Source organism: Epinephelus fuscoguttatus, linkage group LG17, assembly GCF_011397635.1.
Source record: "Epinephelus fuscoguttatus linkage group LG17, E.fuscoguttatus.final_Chr_v1".
NCBI classification, from domain to species: domain Eukaryota; kingdom Metazoa; phylum Chordata; class Actinopteri; order Perciformes; family Serranidae; genus Epinephelus; species Epinephelus fuscoguttatus.
In genome coordinates, this window is record NC_064768.1 from 15,742,718 (window position 1) to 15,767,146 (window position 24,429).

At 40.3% G+C, this 24,429-nt stretch overlaps 3 protein-coding genes across 3 annotated transcripts; 2 read left to right on the top strand and 1 right to left on the bottom strand.

Annotated features, from left to right (window-relative positions):
- LOC125904373 (uncharacterized) lies at nt 1–7,036 on the bottom strand. The gene is made up of 2 exons (XM_049601725.1): nt 6,846–7,036; nt 1–6,594 (listed from the first exon to the last, which is right to left on the bottom strand). The coding sequence occupies exons 1-2, from the start codon at nt 6,881–6,883 to the stop codon at nt 642–644; spliced, it is 5,991 nt and encodes a 1,996-aa protein (XP_049457682.1). The 5' UTR covers nt 6,884–7,036; the 3' UTR covers nt 1–641.
- A 2,112-nt stretch (nt 7,037–9,148) lies between these two features.
- oscp1a (organic solute carrier partner 1a) lies at nt 9,149–17,306 on the top strand. The gene is made up of 10 exons (XM_049602388.1): nt 9,149–9,319; nt 12,399–12,553; nt 12,871–13,038; nt 13,198–13,278; nt 13,386–13,489; nt 14,807–14,935; nt 15,028–15,082; nt 15,460–15,605; nt 15,687–15,744; nt 16,980–17,306. Exons 1-10 carry the CDS (start codon nt 9,208–9,210, stop codon nt 17,103–17,105), a joined length of 1,134 nt encoding a protein of 377 aa, XP_049458345.1. The 5' UTR covers nt 9,149–9,207; the 3' UTR covers nt 17,106–17,306.
- Nucleotides 17,307–18,114: 808 nt separating this feature from the next.
- Nucleotides 18,115–21,919, top strand: lsm10 (LSM10, U7 small nuclear RNA associated). The gene is made up of 2 exons (XM_049603193.1): nt 18,115–18,238; nt 19,421–21,919. Exon 2 carries the CDS (start codon nt 19,459–19,461, stop codon nt 19,870–19,872), a length of 414 nt encoding a protein of 137 aa, XP_049459150.1. The 5' UTR covers nt 18,115–18,238; nt 19,421–19,458; the 3' UTR covers nt 19,873–21,919.
- Nucleotides 21,920–24,429: the final 2,510 nt, after the last annotated feature.

The window sequence follows — 24,429 nt, forward strand, 5'->3', positions numbered from 1 at the left end:
TAACCTCGCTTCCCACAGCTGTACACAATGTATTCAAGTTTACATATGTCGTGATTTATTTGGTTATGTAGTCAATTTAGTGATCAGAAAAATACCAAGCACAATTAAACTCATTCAAAAGAAAGCACATCATACAAATCCAATGAGACACGCTGAGACAAATGTGATATCACTGAGGAATGTTTTTAGTGTGGCAATGAAAAGATTGACATCATCATGGTTATGCACTTGGCTACAATTACATCACTTTACAGGAATGCTAAAATCATCAATGGCCACGTGTGAGTGACAAACAAAATATGAAGTAGTATCTATGAATTGTACACTGCCCTAAAACTTTTGTTAAATTTTCCTCTTTTATAAATTATGACAAGTGTAAATGTGTGCCTTTTTAAATTATTTTTTCTTGCTGCAGTCAGGATTTATTTGTAACTACCTTTAAACACCACTATTTAAAGGTAGGTTTTGCAAAGACCAATATATTTTTTTGTAACAATGCATGTGAATATTAGATAATGTTACTTAATTACATGACACAACACAAGTCTTACACTTCATTAAATTTTCAGAACAAAATAATTCCACACTTTTCCATTCCAGAATTTTAGAGGATAATTTAATTAGCCTTAGCAATGCATGTCTTACTTGATCGACCCTCTGTAGCATTTACGTTTTCTCCACTGTGGTGCCAGCTTGTGCTCTATTTTAAGAGGAATTTTAGGCAACACTGCTGGATGTGACTCATGTAGTGTTGCGGGCAGAGTGGCTGGTGTATTTATCAGTTGTGGTTGGTGCTCTGCTGACTCAGCATTAGGCCCTGCTGCAGGCGAAGTGTGTGAATAAGGTGATGGCTCTGAAACTTGTCCAGGTGTTGGTGATTCTGTTGCAGGTACAGGTTCAGGTGTACGTTCAGCATCATGCCCAGATGTTGGTGATTCTGTTGTAGGCACTGGTTTAGATGTTGGTGGCTCTGTTACTGGTGCTGGTTCAGATGTAGGTTCAGAATCCTGTCCAGATGTTGGTGATTCTGTTACAGGCTCTGGTTCAGATGTTGCTTCTGAATCCTGCCCAGTTGTTGGTGATTCTGGTGCAGGCTCTATTTTAGATGTAGGTTCAGAATCCTGCCCAGATGTTGGTGATTCTGTTTCAGGCTCTGGTTCAGATGTAGGTTCAGAATCCTGCCCAGATGTTGGTGGTTCTGTTGCAGGCTCTGGTTCAGATGTAGGTTCAGAATCCTGCCCAGATGTTGGTGATTCTGCTACAGGCTCTGGTTCAGATGTAGGTTCAGAATCCTGTCCAGATGTTGGTGATTCTGGTGCAGGCTCTATTTTAGATGTAGGTTCAGAATCCTGCCCAGATGCTGGCGATTCTGTTGCAGGCTCTATTTTAGATGTAGGTTCAGAATCCTGCCCAGATGTTGGTAATTCTGTTTCAGGCTCTGGTTCAGATGTAGGTTCAGAATCCTGCCCAGATGTTGGTGATTCTGTTGCAGGCTCTGGTTCAGATGTAGGTTCAGAATCCTGCCCAGATGTTGGTGATTCTGTTGCAGGCTCTGGTTCAGGTGTGGTCTCTGAATCCTGTCCAGATGTTGGTGATTCTGTTACAGGCTCTGGTTCAGATGTTGCTTCTGAATCTTGTCCAGATGTTGGTGATTCTGCTCCAGGCTCTGGTTCAGATGTAGGTTCAGAATCCTGCCCAGATGATGGTGATTCTGTTTCAGGCACTGGTTCAGGTGTAGTTTCTGAATCTTGCCCAGATGTTGGTGTCTCTGTTGCTGGTGCTGGTTCAGATGTAGGTTCAGAATCCTGTCCAGATGTTGGTGATTCTGTTGCAGGCTCTGGTTCAGATGTTGCTTCTGAATCCTGCCCAGATGTTGGTGATTCTGTTACAGGCTCTGGTTCAGATGTTGCTTCTGAATCCTGCCCAGATGTTGGTGATTCTGTTGCTGGTGCTGGTTCAGATGTAGGTTCTGAATCCTGTCCAGATGTTGGTGATTCTGTTACAGGCTCTGGTTCAGATGTTGCTTCTGAATCCTGCCCAGATGTTGGTGATTCTGTTGCTGGCACTGGTTCAGATGTAGGTTCTGAATCCTGCCCAGATGTTGGTGATTCTGTTGCTGGCACTGGTTCAGATGTAGGTTCAGAATCCTGCCCAGATGTTGGTGGCTCTGTTGCTGGTGCTGGTTCAGATGTAGGTTCTGAATCCTGCCCAGATGTTGGTGATTCTGTTGCTGGCACTGGTTCAGATGTAGGTTCTAAATCCTGCCCAGATGTTGGTGGCTCTGTTGCAGGCTCTGGTTCAGATGTAGGTTCAGAATCATGATCAGATGTTGGTGATTCTGTTTCAGGCACTGGTTCAGGTGTAGTTTCTGAATCTTGCCCAGATGTTGGTGGCTCTGTTGCTGGTGCTGGTTCAGATGTAGGTTCAGAATCCTGTCCAGATGTTGGTGATTCTGTTGCAGGCTCTGGTTCAGATGTTGCTTCTGAATCTTGCCCAGATGTTGGTGATTCTGTGTCAGGCACTGGTTCAGATGTAGGTTCTGAATCCTGCCCAGATGTTGGTGATTCTGTTACAGGCTCTGGTTCAGATGTTGCTTCTGAATCCTGCCCAGATGTTGGTGATTCTGTTGCTGGCACTGGTTCAGATGTAGGTTCTGAATCCTGCCCAGATGTTGGTGATTCTGTTGCTGGCACTGGTTCAGATGTAGGTTCTAAATCCTGCCCAGATGTTGGTGGCTCTGTTGCTGGTGCTGGTTCAGATGTAGGTTCTGAATCCTGCCCAGATGTTGGTGATTCTGTTGCTGGCACTGGTTCAGATGTAGGTTCTAAATCCTGCCCAGATGTTGGTGGCTCTGTTGCAGGCTCTGGTTCAGATGTAGGTTCAGAATCATGATCAGATGTTGGTGATTCTGTGTCAGGCACTGGTTCAGATGTAGGTTCAGAATCCTGCCCAGATGTTGGTGATTCTGCTCCAGGCTCTGGTTCAGATGTAGGTTCAGAATCCTGCCCAGATGTTGGTGATTCTGTTAGAGGCTCTGGTTCAGATGTTACTTCTGAATCTTGCCCAGATGTTGGTGATTCAGTTGCAGGCTCTGGTTCAGATATAGGTTCAGAATCCTGCCCAGATGTTGGTGATTCTGTTTCAGGCACTGGTTCAGGTGTAGTTTCTGAATCTTGCCCAGATGTTGGTGATTCTGTTGCTGGCACTGGTTCAGATGTAGGTTCAGAATCCTGCCCAGATGTTGGTGATTCTGCTCCAGGCTCTGGTTCAGATGTAGGTTCAGAATCCTGCCCAGATGTTGGTGATTCTGTTAGAGGCTCTGGTTCAGATGTTACTTCTGAATCTTGCCCAGATGTTGGTGATTCAGTTGCAGGCTCTGGTTCAGATATAGGTTCAGAATCCTGCCCAGATGTTGGTGATTCTGTTTCAGGCACTGGTTCAGGTGTAGTTTCTGAATCTTGCCCAGATGTTGGTGTCTCTGTTGCTGGTGCTGGTTCAGATGTAGGTTCAGCATCCTGTCCAGATGTTGGTGATTCTGTTGCAGGCTCTGGTTCAGATGTAGGTTCAGAATCTTGTCCAGATGATGGTGATTCTGTTGCAGGCACTGGTTCAGGTGTAGTTTCTGAATCTTGCCCAGATGTTGGTGATTCTGTTGCTGGTGCTGGTTCAGGTGTAGTTTCTGAATCTTGCCCAGATGTTGGTGATTCTGTTGCTGGTTCAGATGTAGGTTCAGAATCCTGCCCAGATGTTGGTGATTCTGCTACAGGCTCTGGTTCAGATGTAGGTTCAGAATCCTGCCCAGATGTTGGCGATTCTGGGGCTGGCTCTGGTTCAGGTGTAGGTTCAGAATCCTGCCCAGATTTTGGTGATTCTGTTGCAGGCACTGGTTCAGGTGTGGTCTCTGAATCCTGTCCAGATGTTGGCGATTCTGTTACAGGCCCTGGTTCAGATGTTGCTTCTGAATCTTGTCCAGATGTTGGCGATTCTGTTGCTGGTGCTGGTTCAGATGTTGCTTCTGAATCCTGCCCAGATGTTGGTGATTCTGTTACAGGCCCTGGTTCAGATATTGCTTCTGAATCTTGTCCAGATGTTGGCGATTCTGTTGGTGGCTCTGGTTCAGGTGTAGGTTCAGAATCCTGCCCAGATGTTGGTGATTCCGTTGCAGGCTCTGGTTCAGATGTAGGTTCAGAATCCTGCCCAGATGTTGGTGATTCTGTTGCAGGCTCTGGTTCAGGTGTTGGTTCTGAATCTTGCCCAGATGTTGGTGATTCCGTTGCAGGCTCTGGTTCAGGTGTTGGTTCAGAATCCTGCCCAGATGTTGGTGATTCCGTTGCAGGCTCTGGTTCAGGTGTTGGTTCTGAATCTTGCCCAGATGTTGGTGATTCTGTTGCTGGTGCTGGTTCAGATGTAGGTTCAGAATCCTGCCCAGATGTTGGTGATTCTGTTGCAGGCACTGGTTCAGGTGTAGGTTCAGAATCCTGCCCAGATGTTGGTGATTCTGCTACAGGCTCTGGTTCAGATGTAGGTTCAGAATCCTGCCCAGATGTTGGTGATTCTGGTGAAGGCTCTGGTTCAGGTGTAGGTTCAGAATCCTGCCCAGATGTTGGTGATTCTGTTGCAGGCACTGGTTCAGGTGTGGTCTCTGAATCCTGTCCAGATGTTGGTGATTCTGTTACAGGCCCTGGTTCAGATGTTGCTTCTGAATCCTGCCCAGAGGTTGGTGATTCTGTTACAGGCCCTGGTTCAGATGTTGCTTCTGAATCTTGTCCAGATGTTGGCGATTCTGTTGGTGGCTCTGGTTCAGGTGTAGGTTCAGAATCCTGCCCAGATGTTGGTGATTCTGCTACAGGCTCTGGTTCAGATGTAGGTTCAGAATCCTGCCCAGATGTTGGTGATTCTGTTGCAGGCTCTGGTTCAGGTGTTGGTTCAGAATCCTGCCCAGATGTTGGTGATTCCGTTGCAGGCTCTGGTTCAGGTGTTGGTTCTGAATCTTGCCCAGATGTTTGTGGCTCTGTTGCTGGTGCTGGTTCAGATGTTGCTTCTGAATCTTGCCCAGATGTTGGTGATTCTGTTGCAGGCACTGGTTCAGATGTAGGTTCTGAATCTTGTTCAGATGTTGGTGATTCTGTTTCAGGCACTGGTTCAGGTGTAGTTTCTGAATCTTGTCCAGATGTTGGTGGCTCTGTTGCTGGTGCTGGTTCAGATGTAGGTTCAGAATCCTGCCCAGATGTTGGTGATTCTGTTGCAGGCTCTGGTTCAGATGTAGGTTCAGAATCCTGTCCAGATGTTGGTGATTCTGTTACAGGCTCTGGTTCAGATTTTGCTTCTGAATCTTGTCCAGATGTTTGTGGCTCTGTTGCTGGTGCTGGTTCAGATGTTGCTTCTGAATCTTGCCCAGATGTTGATGATTCTGTTGCAGGCTCTGGTTCAGATGTAGGTTCAGAATCCTGCCCAGATGATGGTGATTCTGTTGCAGGCACTGGTTCAGGTGTAGTTTCTGAATCTTGTCCAGATGTTGGTGGCTCTGTTGCTGGTGCTGGTTCAGATGTAGGTTCAGAATCCTGCCCAGATGTTGGTGATTCTGTTGCAGGCTCTGGTTCAGATGTAGGTTCAGAATCCTGTCCAGATGTTGGTGATTCTGTTACAGGCTCTGGTTCAGATTTTGCTTCTGAATCTTGTCCAAATGTTGGTGATTCTGTTGCTGGCACTGGTTCAGATGTAGGTTCTGAATCCTGCCCAGATGTTGGTGATTCTGAACCTTTACCACAATTGCATGTTTTGGTTTGAATGATGTTTTCAATAAGTTCAGCACTTGGGAAGCTAATGCTGAAGACACCTAAGCAGCCTTGGTTCATGGAGCTTTTCTTATGTTGCACAAGAAAGTCATTAAGCTGCCTGTTAACTTTTTTAGCCAAGGTTTTAGGACGTTCAAGCCTTGATGCTTCACTTTCAGTCAGCACAACGTGATGGTTACAGAGGTGTGATTTCATTTGCTTTATTTTGTCTTCAACGTTCTTTAGCTGTTTATGTTCAAAGAAAAATGATTTATGGTTTTCTATTCCAGCACTGAAGGTATTACTCTGGAGAAAAACAATCTTGCCCCTTGCCTGTTGCATGTTTGGTACAGACAACTGAGTCCATATTTTATCTTTGAATTTTTCAGTCAATTTCTTCATCAGTTCCTCCACTGTCCTCATGTATAAGCCTTGTAGTGTCACTTTCAACAGCACAGTTTCACTACTATGGACACTTAAGAAATCCAAAATGATCTTAAGGACTTCATCAATCTGAATGTGTTGCCAAAACAACCAGTGCCTATCCTGGACATACACATGTTTTTGTAGAGGCAGCCAAATTCCAGCATGAAAATCAAAATATCGCACTCCCACATTAAGTTGGTCTTCTAAGGTCCAAACTTGACATTTAACAAGTGGTCCTCCATATAAGCATAAGCTTTCATGTGTTCCGGGAATGGAGACAGCAGATAGTGGAGTCTTGTCAGGTATAGACTTCATCCAGTTTAGGTTGTAAAATTCAGGATCTAGGGTGGGTTTGTCATTGAAACCTGTCCCTGAACCTGAACAGGAGGTTATCCTGGTGAGGGGAGGACATTATATTTGCTCATTTTAATATTTCTTTGGAAATTTCCACAGCAGAAAAAAAGTTCTTTAAAAACAGACAAATAAAAACAGGAAAATAATCTTAATATGGAAGACATATTCGCTAAATATGTTTGCAAAGTGTTAAACAAGTAATTTGATCAAGCACATTATTATGTAGACTGGGGAGATACGATGACATATTATTACAACACAATACAATTGCCAATATTAGGTTTGACTTACACTGAGAGAAGCCAGATGTAAAGATGGATCCCCATCATTGGTTTGTCGGATAATCTATGGTCCAGTGAGCTCAATTAGGATTTGTTCAGCTCCCTTTGCCAGATGTTTACATTTTTGTCTCAGTTGTCAAATTTGTCAAACGTTTCTAAAAAATAGGTTTTACCCATGGACATGACTGTGACGAAAAGGCAATAGTGTCCCTTGAGAGTGAGCTGCTGGAGCAGTGAGCATGAGATAAGTTTTCATTTGCATGTTTCTACTCTCTAATCTTCTATTATAAATGGGGGAGAGAGAGAGAATGAAAGAGACAAAGACGTGGACATCGTAAAAGTGTTGTACGGATCATATCCTAAAAGTTTGGTTAGTAAAATGTGGCTTCAGCTAGCTATCCTCAACATGCACTCCATGTAGAATTCACCTGTGACCTAAACTCACTTATCACAATGTCAGATTTCTAAGGATATGGAAAAAAGAAAAAGCTGCACACTGGATGAAGCTCCCAAGTGAGTTTTAATAAAAAATAAAAAAAATTAGGATTTACCACATGACAAGGTAACGTTTCAAGCCTTCATGGCTCTTCATCAGCCGTCTGATGAAGAGCCGGGTGCTCCTGAGGAAATGCTTCTGAAAGCACTTTGAAAATATCCAAAGATATGAAATTGTCAGCACAAAGCAGAGTACTTGTTCTGGATAACGGTTGTTGTCCATCGTTGTTGTTGTCCATGCAAGGTGTGATGGAAGGGTTTTTTGGTTTTTTTTTAGATTTGTCGTGCTTCTCCTCCAATGTGATCTGATGGCTGGTTGAAAAGTGACAGTGACAAGCACCTGTGGCATTTCACTCAAAGTTGAACATTTTAAAGTCTGCAATCAGAAAAAAAAACTCCAAACGTGCAGTGCTAGGCACTCCTGTTGCAGGACTAAAACATAGCCCAGCTGCAGGAAAAAACAACAAACAAAATCTATCTACCAAAACTGAAGCTCGCTAAATAAACAAGTTATATCTGGTTTGTTTGAGCCGTTTTATGACTGTGTTAAAATGACACATTTTGGTTTAAAGGGCATTATGTGCAGGACTGTTTCATGACTGGGTCAAGCCCCCAGGAACTGATCTGGGCTTTGAAGTCAATTTGACATAGTTGCCAACCGTGTCTGTCGCGTGATGCTGTTGGGCCCAAAAATACAACAGTTAATTATTATTTTTTTAGGTACATCACCTTCTTAGTAAGAACACTTAAATAGTTCTTATGTCCTAAAAGCTGTAAAATTCACTTATGGCCGAGTTATTCTCCTACTGTCAATCATGTGAGTATGTGTGTGAGTCTGAGACAGAGGGAGGCGGGGTTAAAGGACAAGTTAGTGTGCCAGCACTATGGGCCCATTGCTGGTGGGTGTGGATAATTTTACACCTGGAAATTGAGCTTTTTTTGGTCTCATCCGCCACTGAATAACTTTCTTAGGAATAAACAGGACTCTGCCTTCCCATGCTGTGTCCACAGTTCTCTTAATACATTCATGGACTGGGCTCAGTAACTTCCTGGAGTCTTGTCATCACTGTGACGCTGCTAGCCAACCAGCAAGGACTCCAGACTCCAGACTCCAGACGCTCAGCAGCTTCTTGCTGTAATTTCTCATTTAATGTACAAATATGAGGGTGTTTGCGACCTTCTCTTCCAACTCTCAGCAAGAAAGTGAATAAGCCTATGTCCCAAAATGTTGAACTATTCCTTTAACGCTAAAGCCATACAATTATATTATAGAAAAGAGAGCAAACTCTTAAAGAAAACTTTCCCAAAATAGTAGCGGATGCTATAGCAGGAAAATACTATTCATGGTTTTGGAATGAGAAATTTGAGATGTTCGTTCAGGCTACCTCATTTGCCTATGTAATGTTGAATAAAATGTAATATAAATGTCATTATTGTTTTTTTAGATCTTAGTTTCATGTTTGTATCATACTGTAAATTATTTCCAACAGGACCATAAAGTACAAACTCTTGTGATATGAAGTAGGTTTAATTGTCTTTTCCCAGAAATTTAACATGTACAAAGACAGTTACTTTCTGTGGTTGGTTATGCTGCATCACGTCATCCTTATCCTGCCCAATAAGCTTGTGCCTGGTTTCTGCTGATCCTCTTCCTCACCACCTGTTGCATCTTAGTGCCACAGGTTATCTGCAGGAGCATGATCAGATAAGACTTAACATGGACAATTTGTTACCCGTGGCAATTCACAACGCAAACAATCAGATAATGAATTTCCAATGACAAGAGTGCTTTTGATCTGAAGGAGCTAAATTGCTTCTGACGCCTGCTTCTGCACCAGCTTTGTCGTAGGAGTTAATCCTGTCTTTGTCTTTGCAAGATGTCTGAGAGAACTCTCCCCCTGGTTTTCATTAATCTTGGTGGAGAAATGCTTTACATACTGGACCAACGCCTGCAAGCTCTCAACACGTCTGAGGACAATTCAGAGAAAGGTAGAGGTAGCTAGAGAACCAACAGGCTTGGTAGGTGTGTACGTGTTTAGCCTCCAGTCATTCCCCATCCTGACAAGCTGTAGATGTCAGATGGCAGAATATGAGCTACACATGTGCATCTCATATTTCTCATGCAAAACAACCCAAAATGACAAGTCTATTTCCTTTCTTTTCTTACTTGGGGAAAACGCATGCAGGAGTGTGGTCAGAAAATGACAGAAAAAGAGGTATCCATGTTATATTTCATTGATTAGTCAGCTCCTTGTGCCCCTGTAGCAGTGGTGGTAGAAGTGCTCAGATCTTTTACTTGTGCAGAGATACTCTGTTACAAGTTAAAGTCATGCATTTAAAATTTTACTTACAAATGTATTAGCATCAAAACATAGGCTTACTTAAAAAGCCAAAAGCAAAAGTAGGCTAAATGTTTTACAGAATAGCCTATTTCAGAATAATGCATAATAGTGGATTATAATTGCTGATACATCAATATGTACCAATGGTCATCTAAATGTGGGGCTAAATTAAATTTGATTCATATTATATACTAATTTTATTACTGCTCAGTACCTATCTTGCGAATTCTCCCAAGGGTTTCATTTATCTTATTTACTAATGGCAAGCCTATATGATGTTCATTTGAATCTGTTTCTGAATTAAATCTAAATCTGGAAAGTGTAACTAAAGTTATTTAATAAATGTAGTAAAAAGTACATCTGAATTACAGATGAGTTCAAGTAGGCTATAAAGTAGCAGAAATACTCAAGTCAAGTTGTAAGTTCGTCAGTAAATGTAGTCACTTTCCACCTCTACTCTGTAGTGTTTACTATTAATTATAATAAATTGAGGTCCATTGTGAGACACAGTAGTCTGTAGAATATGCTGCCCTCAATAGTCCAAACACAGTAGCTACACGTTGGTTAGTAAAGACAGCAATCTGAGTTTATGACATTTTACCATATAAAATGTTTGTACCGTGTAAATATTTTTATGAAAACAGCATGTGAAGTTGTCATAAAGAGACTGACTACTAGCTAACTGGAGAACTTTATCAAGTGTTAGCTAACAAGCCACGCCTAGCAAAAGCTAAAACTAAATAGAGATACTGATTTTTCTCTAATTTGTACTGTATGAAAAAAAAAATTCAATTCCCAACATGTTCATAACTTAGCGTTTTTATTCCACATAATGACTATGAGTCATTAGCTAATTCAGTCTTGATGGGGTAATTAAGCTAAATTTCTGCTAACGGCAATTAGCTTAACATAGTAGCCGTAGCTGTCATTTCATCTTTTGACACCAGTGCAATATGTGTGGTTTGGTGGGATTGATGCTGCATTCAAATTGAACTTGTAAACTTGTGGTTATGTTATGGGAAGCCATGTACACCATGGATGTATTAAGAGACCTGGGAACAGCAGACCCTGTTCATTCCTGTGAACACTGCTTAGTGGCGCATGTAGCCAAAAAAACAGTCTATGTCTGCGGTATAGAATTACCCAGATGATTGGCACTGCTTCTGCACGTTTACTGGAGGGAAAAATCAGCTTACATTAAGAAAACAAGAGCTGGAACACTAGATAACTAAAAACATTACATTTCAGTAAGTCAAAGGATCATTTTAACACCTTATGTCTACCAGAGAGGAAAAGTTACATTGACAAACTCAGTATTGTCGCTCTGTCTCTTTGTCACTTCTCCTTACCTTGCTTATCTTGAAAAAATGATCCCACTGATTGGCCAGAATCGACATACTTTGATATTTACAAATATTTATTAGAATCACTAGTTAAGATCGTCATTTAATCTAACAATGCCTCACATTTTATTGCTCAGTTCAGCAGCTTATTAAGTTAGTTATGGATTCTTCACCATGTTGGTAGCACATCCCACCACATAGCAGGTTTTAGGCATTTTTGTGTTGTTTGCTAGCAGATGTAAATGACGAGAAGAGACCTTCACACAATACAAAGTCAATGGAGAGCAATTGTTTTCCCCTTCAGTAGGGGTGGGACTTAAATGTCTCTATTGGGCCCATAGAGCAGGTGCACTAGAGAATTCCACTGGCTGCGATGGCTACATCTGGTTTAGCGTTCCATGAAACTGAATGGGACTAAAATGATTTAATCATGTTGCTCTGCTAGACTTTCCAAATGTTATTGTATACTTAATAGCCTCGGAGCAGATAGTAGAACGAATCATTGTGTGGAGTTTTGACACTCAAAACAATATATCCATTGATTTACAGACATCTCTTTCCCAATGTAAGTCTAAAGTCTTTTTGGGCCCAGTGACATCATGTGACAGACCTGGGAGTTGTAATTCCACTGTTTGGCTGCTATGAAAATTAGTTCCATATCACAGCACGCTTCCTAGGGCCATGGTAAATACAATATGCTTAGTATTTCATTGGTTTAGTAGTGAGAACTGCTACACCATGCTACTATTGGCGTCTAGGAGTCACCAAGGCTAATAATATAGCAAGCTCGCTAGCTGATCATGTAATGTGGGAAATGCAAAGGCATAATGACGAAGGAAAAAGATGAGGCCTTGGTAACGTCAATATTTTCCTCTTACCATCCACTAAAAAGTAATTTCCATGGCCTCCACCTTTTCTGAAAACTTCAATAAACACATCACATCTCGTAAACTCAGAGGTTTCAGGAAATGTACACTAACAACGTTGCGAAAACCATGGGGTGGGAGTTTATATAGATTCTTGTCATAAACATGGTAAGCATGACCCTATTTGAAGGCAGCAAATGCTAACTTTATGTACTAATATAAATGCAAAATAAAGTCTACTTTCTTACAAATCACAGAGAAGTGATAGAACTCATTTTGTTCATAAAACTGTGTGTGTGTGTGTGTGTGTGTGTGTGTGTGTGTGTGTCTGTGTGTCTGTGTGTGTTTCTGTATTCATTCTTTGCTTTCGTAAAGCAGTAGGCTACAGCAGCTGTAGAAACAACACAATAGAGTTGCATCAGTGTCAAAACAAGCTCTTCTTTGCCATTTCATTCCATGATGTAAAATTTTCAAATACAAATTTAAGTCATCTGTTTTTCTCTATTTCTTCTCACAGTTATGAATGACATTGTTGGGACACTGTTTAGTAAAGACTTTATGGATGAACTTCTCAAACCTCAGCAGCTGTATTCTCACAGGACAATGAAAACAGTGCTAACTCGGATAGCGCACGCCTCCATCATGAGGTTGAACCCAGCCAGCATGGACAGGGTATGTACTGAAGTTAAAATTATTTAATGTGATCCTATTTATTTTCCTTTTAAAGTTGCATTGATAGTGTTAACATATCTAAGACCAAGATCTTTCAATCCATGCCAAATATTTGACAGTGTCTTATTTTATGTTTTCAAGAATTTACTAAGTTTACTCTCAAGTGCTCAATTTTGTGTCTTAGGTCAAATCTCAAGTCTGCAGCTTTTATACTGGTGGCAGTTTTAGAAAGATGTAGAGACATTATAGTTAGGAAGTAAAAAGGTATACCTAGATTTCCATAAAGTTTATAGCTCCTCTCTTTTTTTCTCCTGTAGCTTTATGAGCTGATGGTCATGGCACTCAAATATCAGGTCTTCCTCTGCCCTCGGCCTAAAGACTTGCTGCTCATCACTTACAATCACATAGACACCGTAAGGGAATTTGTGAAAGACACTCCTGTGCTCGTGAACCAAGTGGATGAGACACATAGGAAGATCATTGAGGTATATTGAGAGCTGTTATCAACCTTTAATTACCATGTTGCGTTACCGTTTATTACCTCAGGCTGGTTGTACAGTCTGTACATTACATACTGTCTGGAATCCAGGTGTCTGTTTTATCATCTTTTGTGACCTGTTTATGTTCTTCTTGACATACTCTAGGTGTACTCATCTCTACCAGAAGGTGAATTCCAGCTTCTCAGGCAAACACTGCTCATATTTTTTCAAGACCTGCATGTTCGTGTGAGTTCTCTGCTTTTTTTTCCTCATCCCTCCAATCAAGTGAGATGAAGATATTACAGCTGTTTAATATCAATCAGCATTTATTAAAAATTATTATTCCCTCATAGGTGTCACTTTTCCTCAAAAATCAAGCCCAGAATCCCAATGGACGTTTTGTCCTGTCAACATCAGGCCCAGTGCCACATGGGGTGGATGTTCCAGGGCTTATTAGGTAGGCAGCTGACGAACATACTGAATGTACTCTAATAATCAAAAATTCGTTGAGCTGTTTTTTACATGTAAATGATGACATATAGAGTGCTGTCGGATAACGTGACATGATCTGTAGTCCTGTAGTCCTTTTCTAGCTAACATCTACTCAACAAGCATTCAACAACTGCTAAAATTCCATGACGCATATCAGCTGGGTTGCCATGAAATTTGGTGCAGACATTCAAGGTCCCCAGAGGATAAATGACTAATGACTTATGACTTTGGTGACTGTCCAACTTTTCATCAAGCACCACGAAGTATTCACTAACCAGTTAAATATTTCCACATGGATTAGAAAAAAATGGTGCCGACATTCATGTACCCTTTAGGATGAATTGTAATAACTCTGAAGATTCCTACATTTCATTTAGCAACATTTGGGTTAGGCTTTCAAAAAAAAGACACTGACTTTGAGACCAGGGAACCAGGAGTGCTAAAATGCTGACTCATTCATGGTGTTTAGGACTCATTCCTGCACCTCTCTATACCTGTAAATGTAGAGACTATCAGCTGTACTTTGTGGTTGGTGCCAGCAAATGTCAGCATGCTAACACGCTAAACTTTGGATGGTAAACATAGTACTTGCAGAAAGTACGTTAGCATGCTAACAATTTGCTTATTTCATTTTGCTTAAACAAGCCTGTCACTGTGACTGTGTTTATGTTACTTTAATAAAACATTCAAAAAAGTATAGATACCTCTTTAGCTTAGAAAATTGGCAGAACTGTCCTACATTTTTCAGCTTCTCAGAAAAACTGATTTAGAATTCCTCTTCGCGAGTTACTAGCACGCAGAGGCTAGCTAGCAAAGCTATAAGTCTAAATCCTTTTTGCACAAAAAACTGACTGTTCATCTCTGTGCTTCTTTAGTGGGATAATAGATCCTTATTAAATTTCTAATGAATCTGTCCTTTTCACATTGTCCACTACCCTACATGTCAATTTACGAGCTAGCAACTAGCCAACAATATAATTTGCACAGTACTGATGAGGTTTTATTGTTTCACAACTAAATATAAATCACCTTTACACATCAATCACTTTTTCTAGGCTTGTTGTTGCACATCATTATCCCCAGTATATTTAGCACTTGGCCTCCATACGCGGCAATACATGCAGCTGTTTATAGGTCTCTGATGCAACTGCAAAGGCTCCTCTGACACGCTGGCATGTCTTAATTTGAAATTTTCTTGTGTTTAGTCTCAGATTTCCTCTGAATGCCTTAAAGAAATATCTGAATAATCCAGAGTGTCGTCAAGTGCTTCCTGTTTCCACAGGACGTTTGACAGTAAGGGCAGAGAAGTGAGACGACGCGAGTTCCCCACAGGAGGAAGTTACACCAGCCCCATCAGAAAGGGATGCTTCGAACTGCATGGAGACAGAGTCCTCAGACTGGGCATAAACATGTGTGTATGCATGGCACTACCCCACATATACTATATCTTAGATGGATAATAGAATAAATTAGAAAATGTGTTTTTTGTTCATGAATTAAAAGGTACACCGTGAACCATCCAGAGGAGACACATACATCCAAGACTCCCTCTGTCAAGGTAATAATGAAGTGTTAACGCATTTCTCACTGGGATGTCACCAGGCTCAGTCAAAAGTAGGATCATCCTGATTGGATTTTTCACTCCTCAACTTTTTATATAGCCTACCATAAGTATATTTTGTATAATCTTGTGTACTTTTACTTAAATATGATTTTGAATGCAACGCTTTTACTTGTAATTGAGGGTTGTTGTTTTTTACAGTGTGGTATTGCTAATTTTACTGAAGTTAAGGATCTGAATACTTTGTCCATCACTGCACAGTTCCATGATCATCATCATCTCATATTATGTATCACATACAGTATACTCCAGGCTTGAGACCATTTTTCAATCCCTGTATAATCCTCCTGTGTGCCTCTACCAACCTGCTGCAGACAGGTGACACTCCCAACCTGCTGGCCAAAGAGGAGCTGAACCTGCTGGCTCGTCTGATGGGCAGCATGAAGGCAGAGAACAGGCCAAAAACTGAGAGAGGCTTTAGGATCAACCTGTTCACTACAGACCAAGAGGAGGAGGAGGCGTGAGTGCTTCTCTTTTCTTTTCTTTGCTAATAAATTTACACAAATTCCAACAAATAATACTTTTTTTGTTTTGTTAACAGGGTGGCTTCAGGTGCTGAGCAGTCCATGTTTGGAGTGATAAATATTCAAGCAATGCAGGTAGGGTGATGTACTATAGAATGCTTTTTAGCTTTTACTTAAAAACTGTTTGTACACAACTTGTAAACCTGAGAGAAAACTTGGAGCATGTTTAAAACACCAGTTACTGAGGTAGCAAAGAAGGTAAACACACCTTATTAGGTTGACATATATTGTAGGCTGATAGAAATTAATCTGCATGAAGATAAGTAAAAAATAGAAATAAATACAAATATGAGGTATACAAAACTAAGATAAAAAAGGAAAAAAATAAATACTATTTAAGAGCAATTAAAGGCAGAAATCACAGGTCAAAAGTGACAGCGATGTGATTAATAGCAGCAAAGTAAGCAAATAGTATATGTTAAGAGCATACACCAAACCAAATAAACAATTAAGTAATGGTACTTCTTTGTGTCTGTATAAATATAGAAATATAATATAGTATATGTTAGAAAACAGTATAGTATAGTAGTAGGCTATAGTATGTGATATAAGATACAGTATAAGGTTAAAATGAAACAGTATAGTATATCATGTATAGTAAAGTACAGCACTATAACCAGAATATTAAATGTAATATCGTATGAGTATAGTATATGATAAATAATAAAGATAATACAATAAATGTATTACGAAGATTAAAGTAGAAATGCTGTAGCTTCAAAATACTCCATTACAAGTAAAAGTCCAGAATTTAAAATGTTAATCCAGTATCAAAAGTAACAGTGCTCACTGCGCTCAGAGGATTACATTAATATATTATTTTGATTCTATCACTTGCAAACACATGTAAAAGCATTTAAATGTTGTAGTTTGTCAATGTGGAGCCAGTTTTAGACTACTACTACTTTTTGTTTGTTTGTTTGTTTGTTTGTTTGTGTGTTTGTGTGTGTGCGTGTGTGTGTGTGTGTGTATGTAAATAGTAATGTGTAACGACAAGCGTCAAATGTAGTGGAGTAAAAAGATGTAGTGGAGTAGATGTATAAAGTAGCATAAAATGGAAATACTTGAGAAAAGTACAAGAATGTAACAACTGTACTTAAGTAAAGTAAATGTACTTAGTTACATTCCACCACTGGTAAAAATGTGATGTTTTGAGGATACGGTCATGACATTAATATCCACATTTCCTTTATAGACTGCAGTTAACCATTTATTAGTCACCCCCCTTGATATCGGCCACATCACTTTTATTTTTTTCTTTAATGTTAATTATAGATATGTGAAGAGTCGTCATGTTTTGTTTGATCCAGGATGAACAGGCTGCGACTCAGCTGGCTCGAATCGCCGGAGAGTTTGCAGAAGGAGAGGAGCAGCCTGAAAATCCCAGCAGCAGCAGCAAAGGAGACGACCTGCTGGCCATGATGGATGACCTTTGACCCTGTTGTGTCAATGAGTTTCATTTACTGTTTCAACTTTACCACCTAACTCTTAATCTCAAAATTACATTAAAAATCTCAAAATTACATTATCAAAATTATCTGTCACTGTGATCTCCTGTTTAACCTGTAAAATATGCAGTTGCAGGTTGTTTAACATTAAAATACATCAGAGAGTAAAATACATATCTAATAACTCATACTGTAGCACCTAAAAAACTATTGTATCTAACTATGTTTTAAATTACCAACACATGGGAAAGTACCACATGAATGCAGTGCAGATTGTAAGACCTGCTATATTTGATAATGTATTTTCTATATAATAATTATATGTTTTTAATAAAGCATTTATTCTGATTTTGTTTGCTTGTTTTTTTAAGATGATTATGTTTTTTAACTTAATGACCAAAACTGCCTTAGGATCTGGAAATTTGGGCAAATGTAATTCATGCATAAGCTATTAAATTTCCCAAAGGATTGCCCAAAATACATTGTTTTGCATTATAAATAACTTCCATATATAACATTCAATATATTAAATGACCTACTGTGTGTGTAAATGTATTGCATGACAAATTTATAAGTGCACTGAACCTTTGAATTTGTTAATTTTTTGGAATCTTATTGGACATTGTACATTTATTGTTGTTTATTAATTTTACATAATTATGATCCTTAACTTTTCTAATACTTAACAAATTATATGATATGTAACCTCTATGATTTATGTGCGGCTGCTATCTTGGCCAGGACTCTACTGTAAAAGAGATTTTTTTTTAACTTGGTAAGGCCTTTTTCTGTTAATTAAATTTATTTAAAAAAATATATTGGGACGTATAATTAATATTTAATGACAATATATGGTCTTTGCATCCACAGCATCCGCACATTTATACATTTAGGAAGAAGCCCTCCTGCACTGGTGTGTTTCTGCCTACAGAGGGCGGTGTTGTTCCGTGTTGACGCATATCTGTGACGCAAAGTGTAACGTCATCACGCTGCTCTGCTGCTCTTCCTGTTTGGGACTTGTTGCGGGAAAACCAACTTGTTGACATATTTGAACGGTTTGTCTCCACTGTCAGCGATTGAGCGCTGTGTTTTCACATGAAATAAGGATTTAACTCATCCAGGTGAATGTAACACACACTGTCTGAGAGTAAGATATATCTTATGCGCTGTGTAGAGCTTCTAGCTTTCTTATTTGAATCGTTGCTAAAGCTAACAGTTAGCTAATTTGACTTTTGCTAGGTTTCTGTCTCTGCGTTCAAAGAGATGCCAATTCCTGCCTCGTTTCTGTTTGGAAACTTCCTATAACCTCCTTTAGTGCACTTAGAAATACTTACGTCATATATTTATATTAACACGTTTTATTTTTTGTCGAGAGATGTGTCATTTCTCAGATTAATAATATCTTACCTTTATGTACTGAGCTCCCACAGTGACTCTCGACTCTTAATTAGTGCTTTATTAAATGCAGGTGTGCTTAAATCTGTAGTATGTGTGGAAAGACAGCACTATCATTAGTTACAATATAATGCAAGTGCTAGGTGCTAGGTAAAAAGTGTAGATTTTAGCTTTGATCGTGGTAATTTGTAGGTTGTATTTTCAAATTTTCTGGTTCACTTTGTTTAAAATTGAACAGAAAGTCTACAAATGAGGGACGTTTAAAGGCTTTTCACTGACAAGGCAAATTATAACTGAAGTTTAATAGCTCTTGCCAGTTCTGAGTTTTCATATTTTAGTAGTTTTTGGTTTCTATTCACTTCAGTTTTACTTAAAAGGCCACATGACCAGAATCAGTGAAATTAGTTTTGATTATTTTTGTGATTTGTGATTATTCTGCCAGATACTGCAATTGCAAAATGTGTTATGATTTTAGTCGTAAGGGTCTTTTTTTCCATTTAATTTTTACTGAAAAAAATATATTAAAATGATAATGATGTGAAATTTGCTGGGGTCTGTACCAAACAAGCGTGTTCCCGTATGTCTCAATTATAATTTGTTGGCTGAGGCATCTCGGCAGCACCATAGTGCTTCATATATTGTGACACATTTAACTTTAATTAATAAAGTGCAGCTCCTGCAAATTTGAATATTACACTTGACCATATTTGATTATGGTACTATTTCAATTAATTGTGCAGCTCTAGTTTTTAGTACAGCAAGGTAATGAGGCTCTTACAGTGACCGCAGCGTTAACCATAGACATGATAATATACTGTACACAAACATCAATAAAACAGATACCTCAATGAGTAATTTACAGTTTTGCTAATGAAATGTATCACAATTGATCCTCTGCCTGTGTTCAGGTACCCCTGACCTCTGGAGATACTCTTCATCAGTGTCAATGGAGTCAGAGGAGACTGATTCCCCATCATCGGGTCCAGCGCCTGTAGCTGAGGTCTTTAATTCCATCCGGGAGCGCACAATTGCAGAGAACAGCATGGTGGTCCTGCTGCAGGGTCTACAGGGAGAGGTGACCACAGTGGACCTGAGGAACGAGAGCACAGCGCGGGGCCGTGTAGTCAGTGTGGACGCCTTCATGAACATACGTCTGGAGGATGTGCTGTACCGAGACAGACGGGGTAAGCTCACCCAGCTGCAGGACATGTTTATCACGGGCAGAAATGTCCGCTACGTCCACATCCCAGACCACAGGGACATAATGAAGACCATTGAGAGCCAGCTGGCCAAGATCCACAGAGTCCGCAACTTTGCCAGTCATGGAGGAGGCAGAAAAGAGTTCAAGAAAACAAAATAAAACTTGTTTTCTCTGTCGTAGAAGGACATGAAACTCAGTTGGGAACTGCTTGTGCAAGACCAGCCCAAAAATACTTGGAGGCAACCAAGAAGCAGCACACTAGATCCGCAGTTTACAACCTGAAGGGTCACAAATGACACTTTCATTTCCTCTGGCCTGCTGCAGAACTGCTCACAACTTGTGCACACTACGGCCACAAACTGTGATGATGGGTCACAAGTTGAAGTTTGGCAGTATAGCCTGACCGATACTGGATTTTGTTTTGGGGATGCCGTTGACAGTTATTTTCATTATTAATTAAACTGCAGATTATGTAAGGGGATCTATTATGCTTTACCTTATTTTGTGTCTTATATATAGTGTTACATTGAATGATGTTCGTGTCAGACGACCAAAGTTCAAATACTGACAGAAACGTAAATAGAAGTAATCACTGTGAGCAAAAACCTCAGCCTTCAGTCCGTTCTGAATACTCTGCGTCCAACTTCTTGTTTTTTTTTTTTTACTCTGGCTACAGTATGATGCATCTTGTGCCAGATTTCTTTATATGGTCATCTTCTCCACACACATTACTCCAAGTGTTTACAGTACACAGCCTACACCGCTACAGGAAGTTACATGCTAATGTCAGAGACGTTTTTAATGTACTGAAACCTTTTTTCAGTACTCTTTCTTTAATGACAAAGATATCAGTTTTGAACAAGCCGCAGTCAACAAACGATTCTGTTCATCTGCTATTTTCTAATTGCATGCAAAGCTCAGTCTCTGTCCATCTGTCTGCTTGCTTGTGTGTGTGTGTGTGTGTGTGTGTGTGTGTCTGCGTCTGCTTGTCTCTCTCACTCTGTTTAGACACAGCTGATAAATAAACACGATCACAAATGGCAGTGGTGCTTTGCTATTTCTAAAATGAAAAAGGAAAGAAAACAGACCAGACAGACTGAAATCATTGGCACTACAGTTAGTTTTGGGTTGCCAGGAGGCTGACTGAGATTTGCAGACAGCTTCGGGCTACCTCACAGTACTGCTGCTTCCTTTCTGAACCCAGCAGCTCCATGGAGCTCCGTTGTCTCTTCCATAAAGTGCTCAGAAGCCCAGAAGCTGGCCATAGAACAGCTTTCTTGTTTCGGGCTGCTTTGCAGTGCTTCCACTCACTGTCTAAACCTGCCGTCTTCACCGAGGTGCGCTCTTGGGTACCTATATTGAGGACCAATTAATTTAACGTGAATTGATAGCTGGTAGTATCGACGCAATTCGGTCAGAAACCTTAAAAATACAGACACCATTACCCAACCCTAGTCAGAAAACATGTCCACTTAGTTGTCTATGTAAATTTCTCCCTGATTTCGGATCTTATTCCTGCTGGAACATGTCCGGTTGGGTTTAGAAACTTTCACTGATGATTTTGGAGATGGTTCAGAGACACAGAGATACAGAGTATGCGGAAACACTGACTGATTAGTTCAAACTGGGCCTTTTCAGAAGGGCTTAAAGAGACAGGCACCACAACAGAGCGTTGCAGACAGGGTGAACACAGGTGTTCCAGCACAGGCAGTATGAGGAAAATCAACTGTTTTTAAACATTAAAGCATATAAACATGTTCTAGTAGAAACCTAAAATACAATTATGAACCTGAAAATGAGCATAGTAGGTCCTCTTTAATGTTTTGCCAACAGAATGTCACAAAACTGTAAAGCATGACCGTTTTTAGTTCCTAGAGCCCACTGACATCTTCTGATGTCTTGTTATATTTGACCACAAAAACAAAGATATTGACTTTAGAAGCAAATCTGCACATTTGTTAAGTGTTTGTCTTTTTTTTTTTTTTAAATAAACCTTGTTGCAGATTCATTTTCTTTCAGTCGACCTTTCAGCTAATTGTCGCAGCTCTGCACTGAATGAACCACTGGGCGAGTTAATGAGTTGAACATTGTGTCTTTGTGTTTTGGTACTCAAGTTTGAGGCTTGTAATTGACAAAAAGACGCCATCCTTTATGTCTTTTGAAGAGGTAATAACTTGTGTGAAATACAAACATGTATTGTGAATAAAGATGCTTAACATTAACTGTCACTGTCCACCTAAAAATGTCTCTGTTCGAGCACATAACCACCTAATTAAAGTTAAATCCAACATATTACAGTAAAGAGTAGGTGTGGGTGTGGCCCAGAGTGTCAGTGGGTTTGCTCTTTAGTTATCCTGGCATGCACCACAAAGAAGAAAGTTAATAACTGTCCACATGCAGGAAAACATTAGTCATGATCAATGCCAGTCTGGTGGAGGGAAAAACAAGCAGGCATGTTTCCACAGCTTCCACCTCACAGACATCTCTGCCGCATGCATCAGTGAGCTGTCACTCTCTTCCGTGATTGGTGGTGTGACATCCAAGCCAGGCGGGATGGAAATGAGCAGAACGGGGTGAAAGGAAGAGAGTGTTTCGCTTGGAAACTGCCGTCCCAGTGTTCTCTCGATACACAAATACAATTGGGAATTTGAGGAATTTGCAAAGGGGTATGTTATTCCTACAGAGTGTCAGGAAGAGGACAGGCCTGATATAACAGGCGGAGGCAGCTGGGGCAGATAAACCCTGCACTGTAGATAGACGGGAGTGCATTCAGCAGCTGTGTCATTTAAAGTGAAACACTGCCTAAATTAAGGAATATACACACAGGAATGTCCCACAGCGGTTGGGTCATTGTCTTGGCTGCAGCCTCAGTGTGTTTTTAGGGACATATTTTTCTCCCGAAACCAACATTGAGAGCGTCTGAATGACAGCAGCCCACATAATGACTGCTTACTGCTTTGCTAAAAACACGACCGAGCGCCACATCAACACTCACTCAACTAAGAATAGCACTTTACAGAGGCTTAACCGCATAAACAATTCTTTTACAAGACATTACACGGACTGGTTCAGTGTCACAGACTCCACCAGTGGTCAGAAAGGTACTCTGACCCTTTACTTAAGTAAAAGTACTTAAGTATTTATTATCAACAAGTACTGAAAGCATGACAAGTAAATTACTCAAGTGCTGTACATAAGTTAATTTCTTAGGTACTTGTTCTTCACTTGAGTATTTGTGGTTATTTTCTATGCAACATTTCAGAGAGAAATATTGTACTTTCTCCATTACATCTATTTAACAGCAGATTCAGATTAATAATACAAAATATAATCCATCCATCCATTTTCAGCTGCTTATCTGAAGCCGGGTCGCGGGGGCAGCAGGCTGAGCAAAGTATTCCAATCGTCCCTCTCCCCAGCAATATAATCAACAACAAAAAAAATTTGTAGGCTGACATGGAAGTTAGCGTCGCCCTGGTTCCCCCTTCAAAAAGCCTGTGGGAGTTGGCTTTCGTTGGATTTTTGTTTATTGCAGCAAATAAGTTCCTTGGCAAATAAAAATGTATTATACTTACATGTTTGATTTAGCAAAGTAATCCTCACAAATTAACTCAATTTTATGATTTAGAAGTAAAAAGCTAACGTTAGGCTAATGACGAACAACACTGTGGTTGGTTGCATAGCTTAACACAGTCACCACAACTGGGTTGTAAAGGCGTCTCCAGCATGATGACGTTCTGTAGTCTCATTTAGACACTTGTTAGTAACTGCCTTTTCAAAGAAAAGTAAAAGCTTTAACATTTGAGTGAGGTATTTACTGATGAATTTTATGTCATAAAAGAAAACGTGAAAGTCTGTTAAGCTTGTGTTAACAACAGACCTTATTTCAGGCATCTAACAAAAAACCCATTGACTTTAAGGATGCATTCACACTGGCGCTATTTGGTCCCTGGTGTGGTTCGCTTACAGTAGGAAATGCAAACAGACTATCCAGCGAACCAAAGAGAGGAAGTGAACCAAATAGAGGAGGTGACTTAGAGCGCAGTGCATTTTGGGTAGAAAAAAAAACAAAGCGCGAAACGGGGGAAGCAGAGGTAAAAAAAAAAAAAAAAAAAGTGTTGCTCTATTGTTTTTGTGGTGACAAAGCCAGCTGAAGGGGATGGATTTCTGTCTTCGGTTCTGGCCAATCGATGAGCAGGGTTTTCTTCTTCCTCGTCATTTCGGGCAATACCACCCCCAAACAAGCAGCTGTTGTAACTGCGTGACGTTGTCCAGGCGGTTTGGTCTGCTTTAAAAAGTGTAGTGTGAAAGTGAACTCAACCAAATGAAGGTGTGAAATTTTTCAGCATTCCCTGCCCAGTCAAACCGAGTCCCTTGGGACTATCCTGGTGTGAATGCGCTCTAAGACGAGCGAACCAGGAATGGAATAATGCTAACTAATTTTGGGGGTTTAGGACCCATTCCTGGGGCACTCTGTTGCTACTTTTACTTATGTTCAAGATCTGAGACCTACTTCCACCACAGAGTTCAGTGGAGTATAAGTATAAACCCATAAAAGGAAAAAACAATGTAGTTAATGGAGCTCTACGATATTCAAAGCGTATCTATGATTCAGAGATAGTCTGCACATGCTTCTCAACATGGAGGTTGGCAGCAGCTGGCAGTTAGCAGCTAACGGTGCTAAGAGCATGAACAGAGCCAACCAGAGCAGCTGTG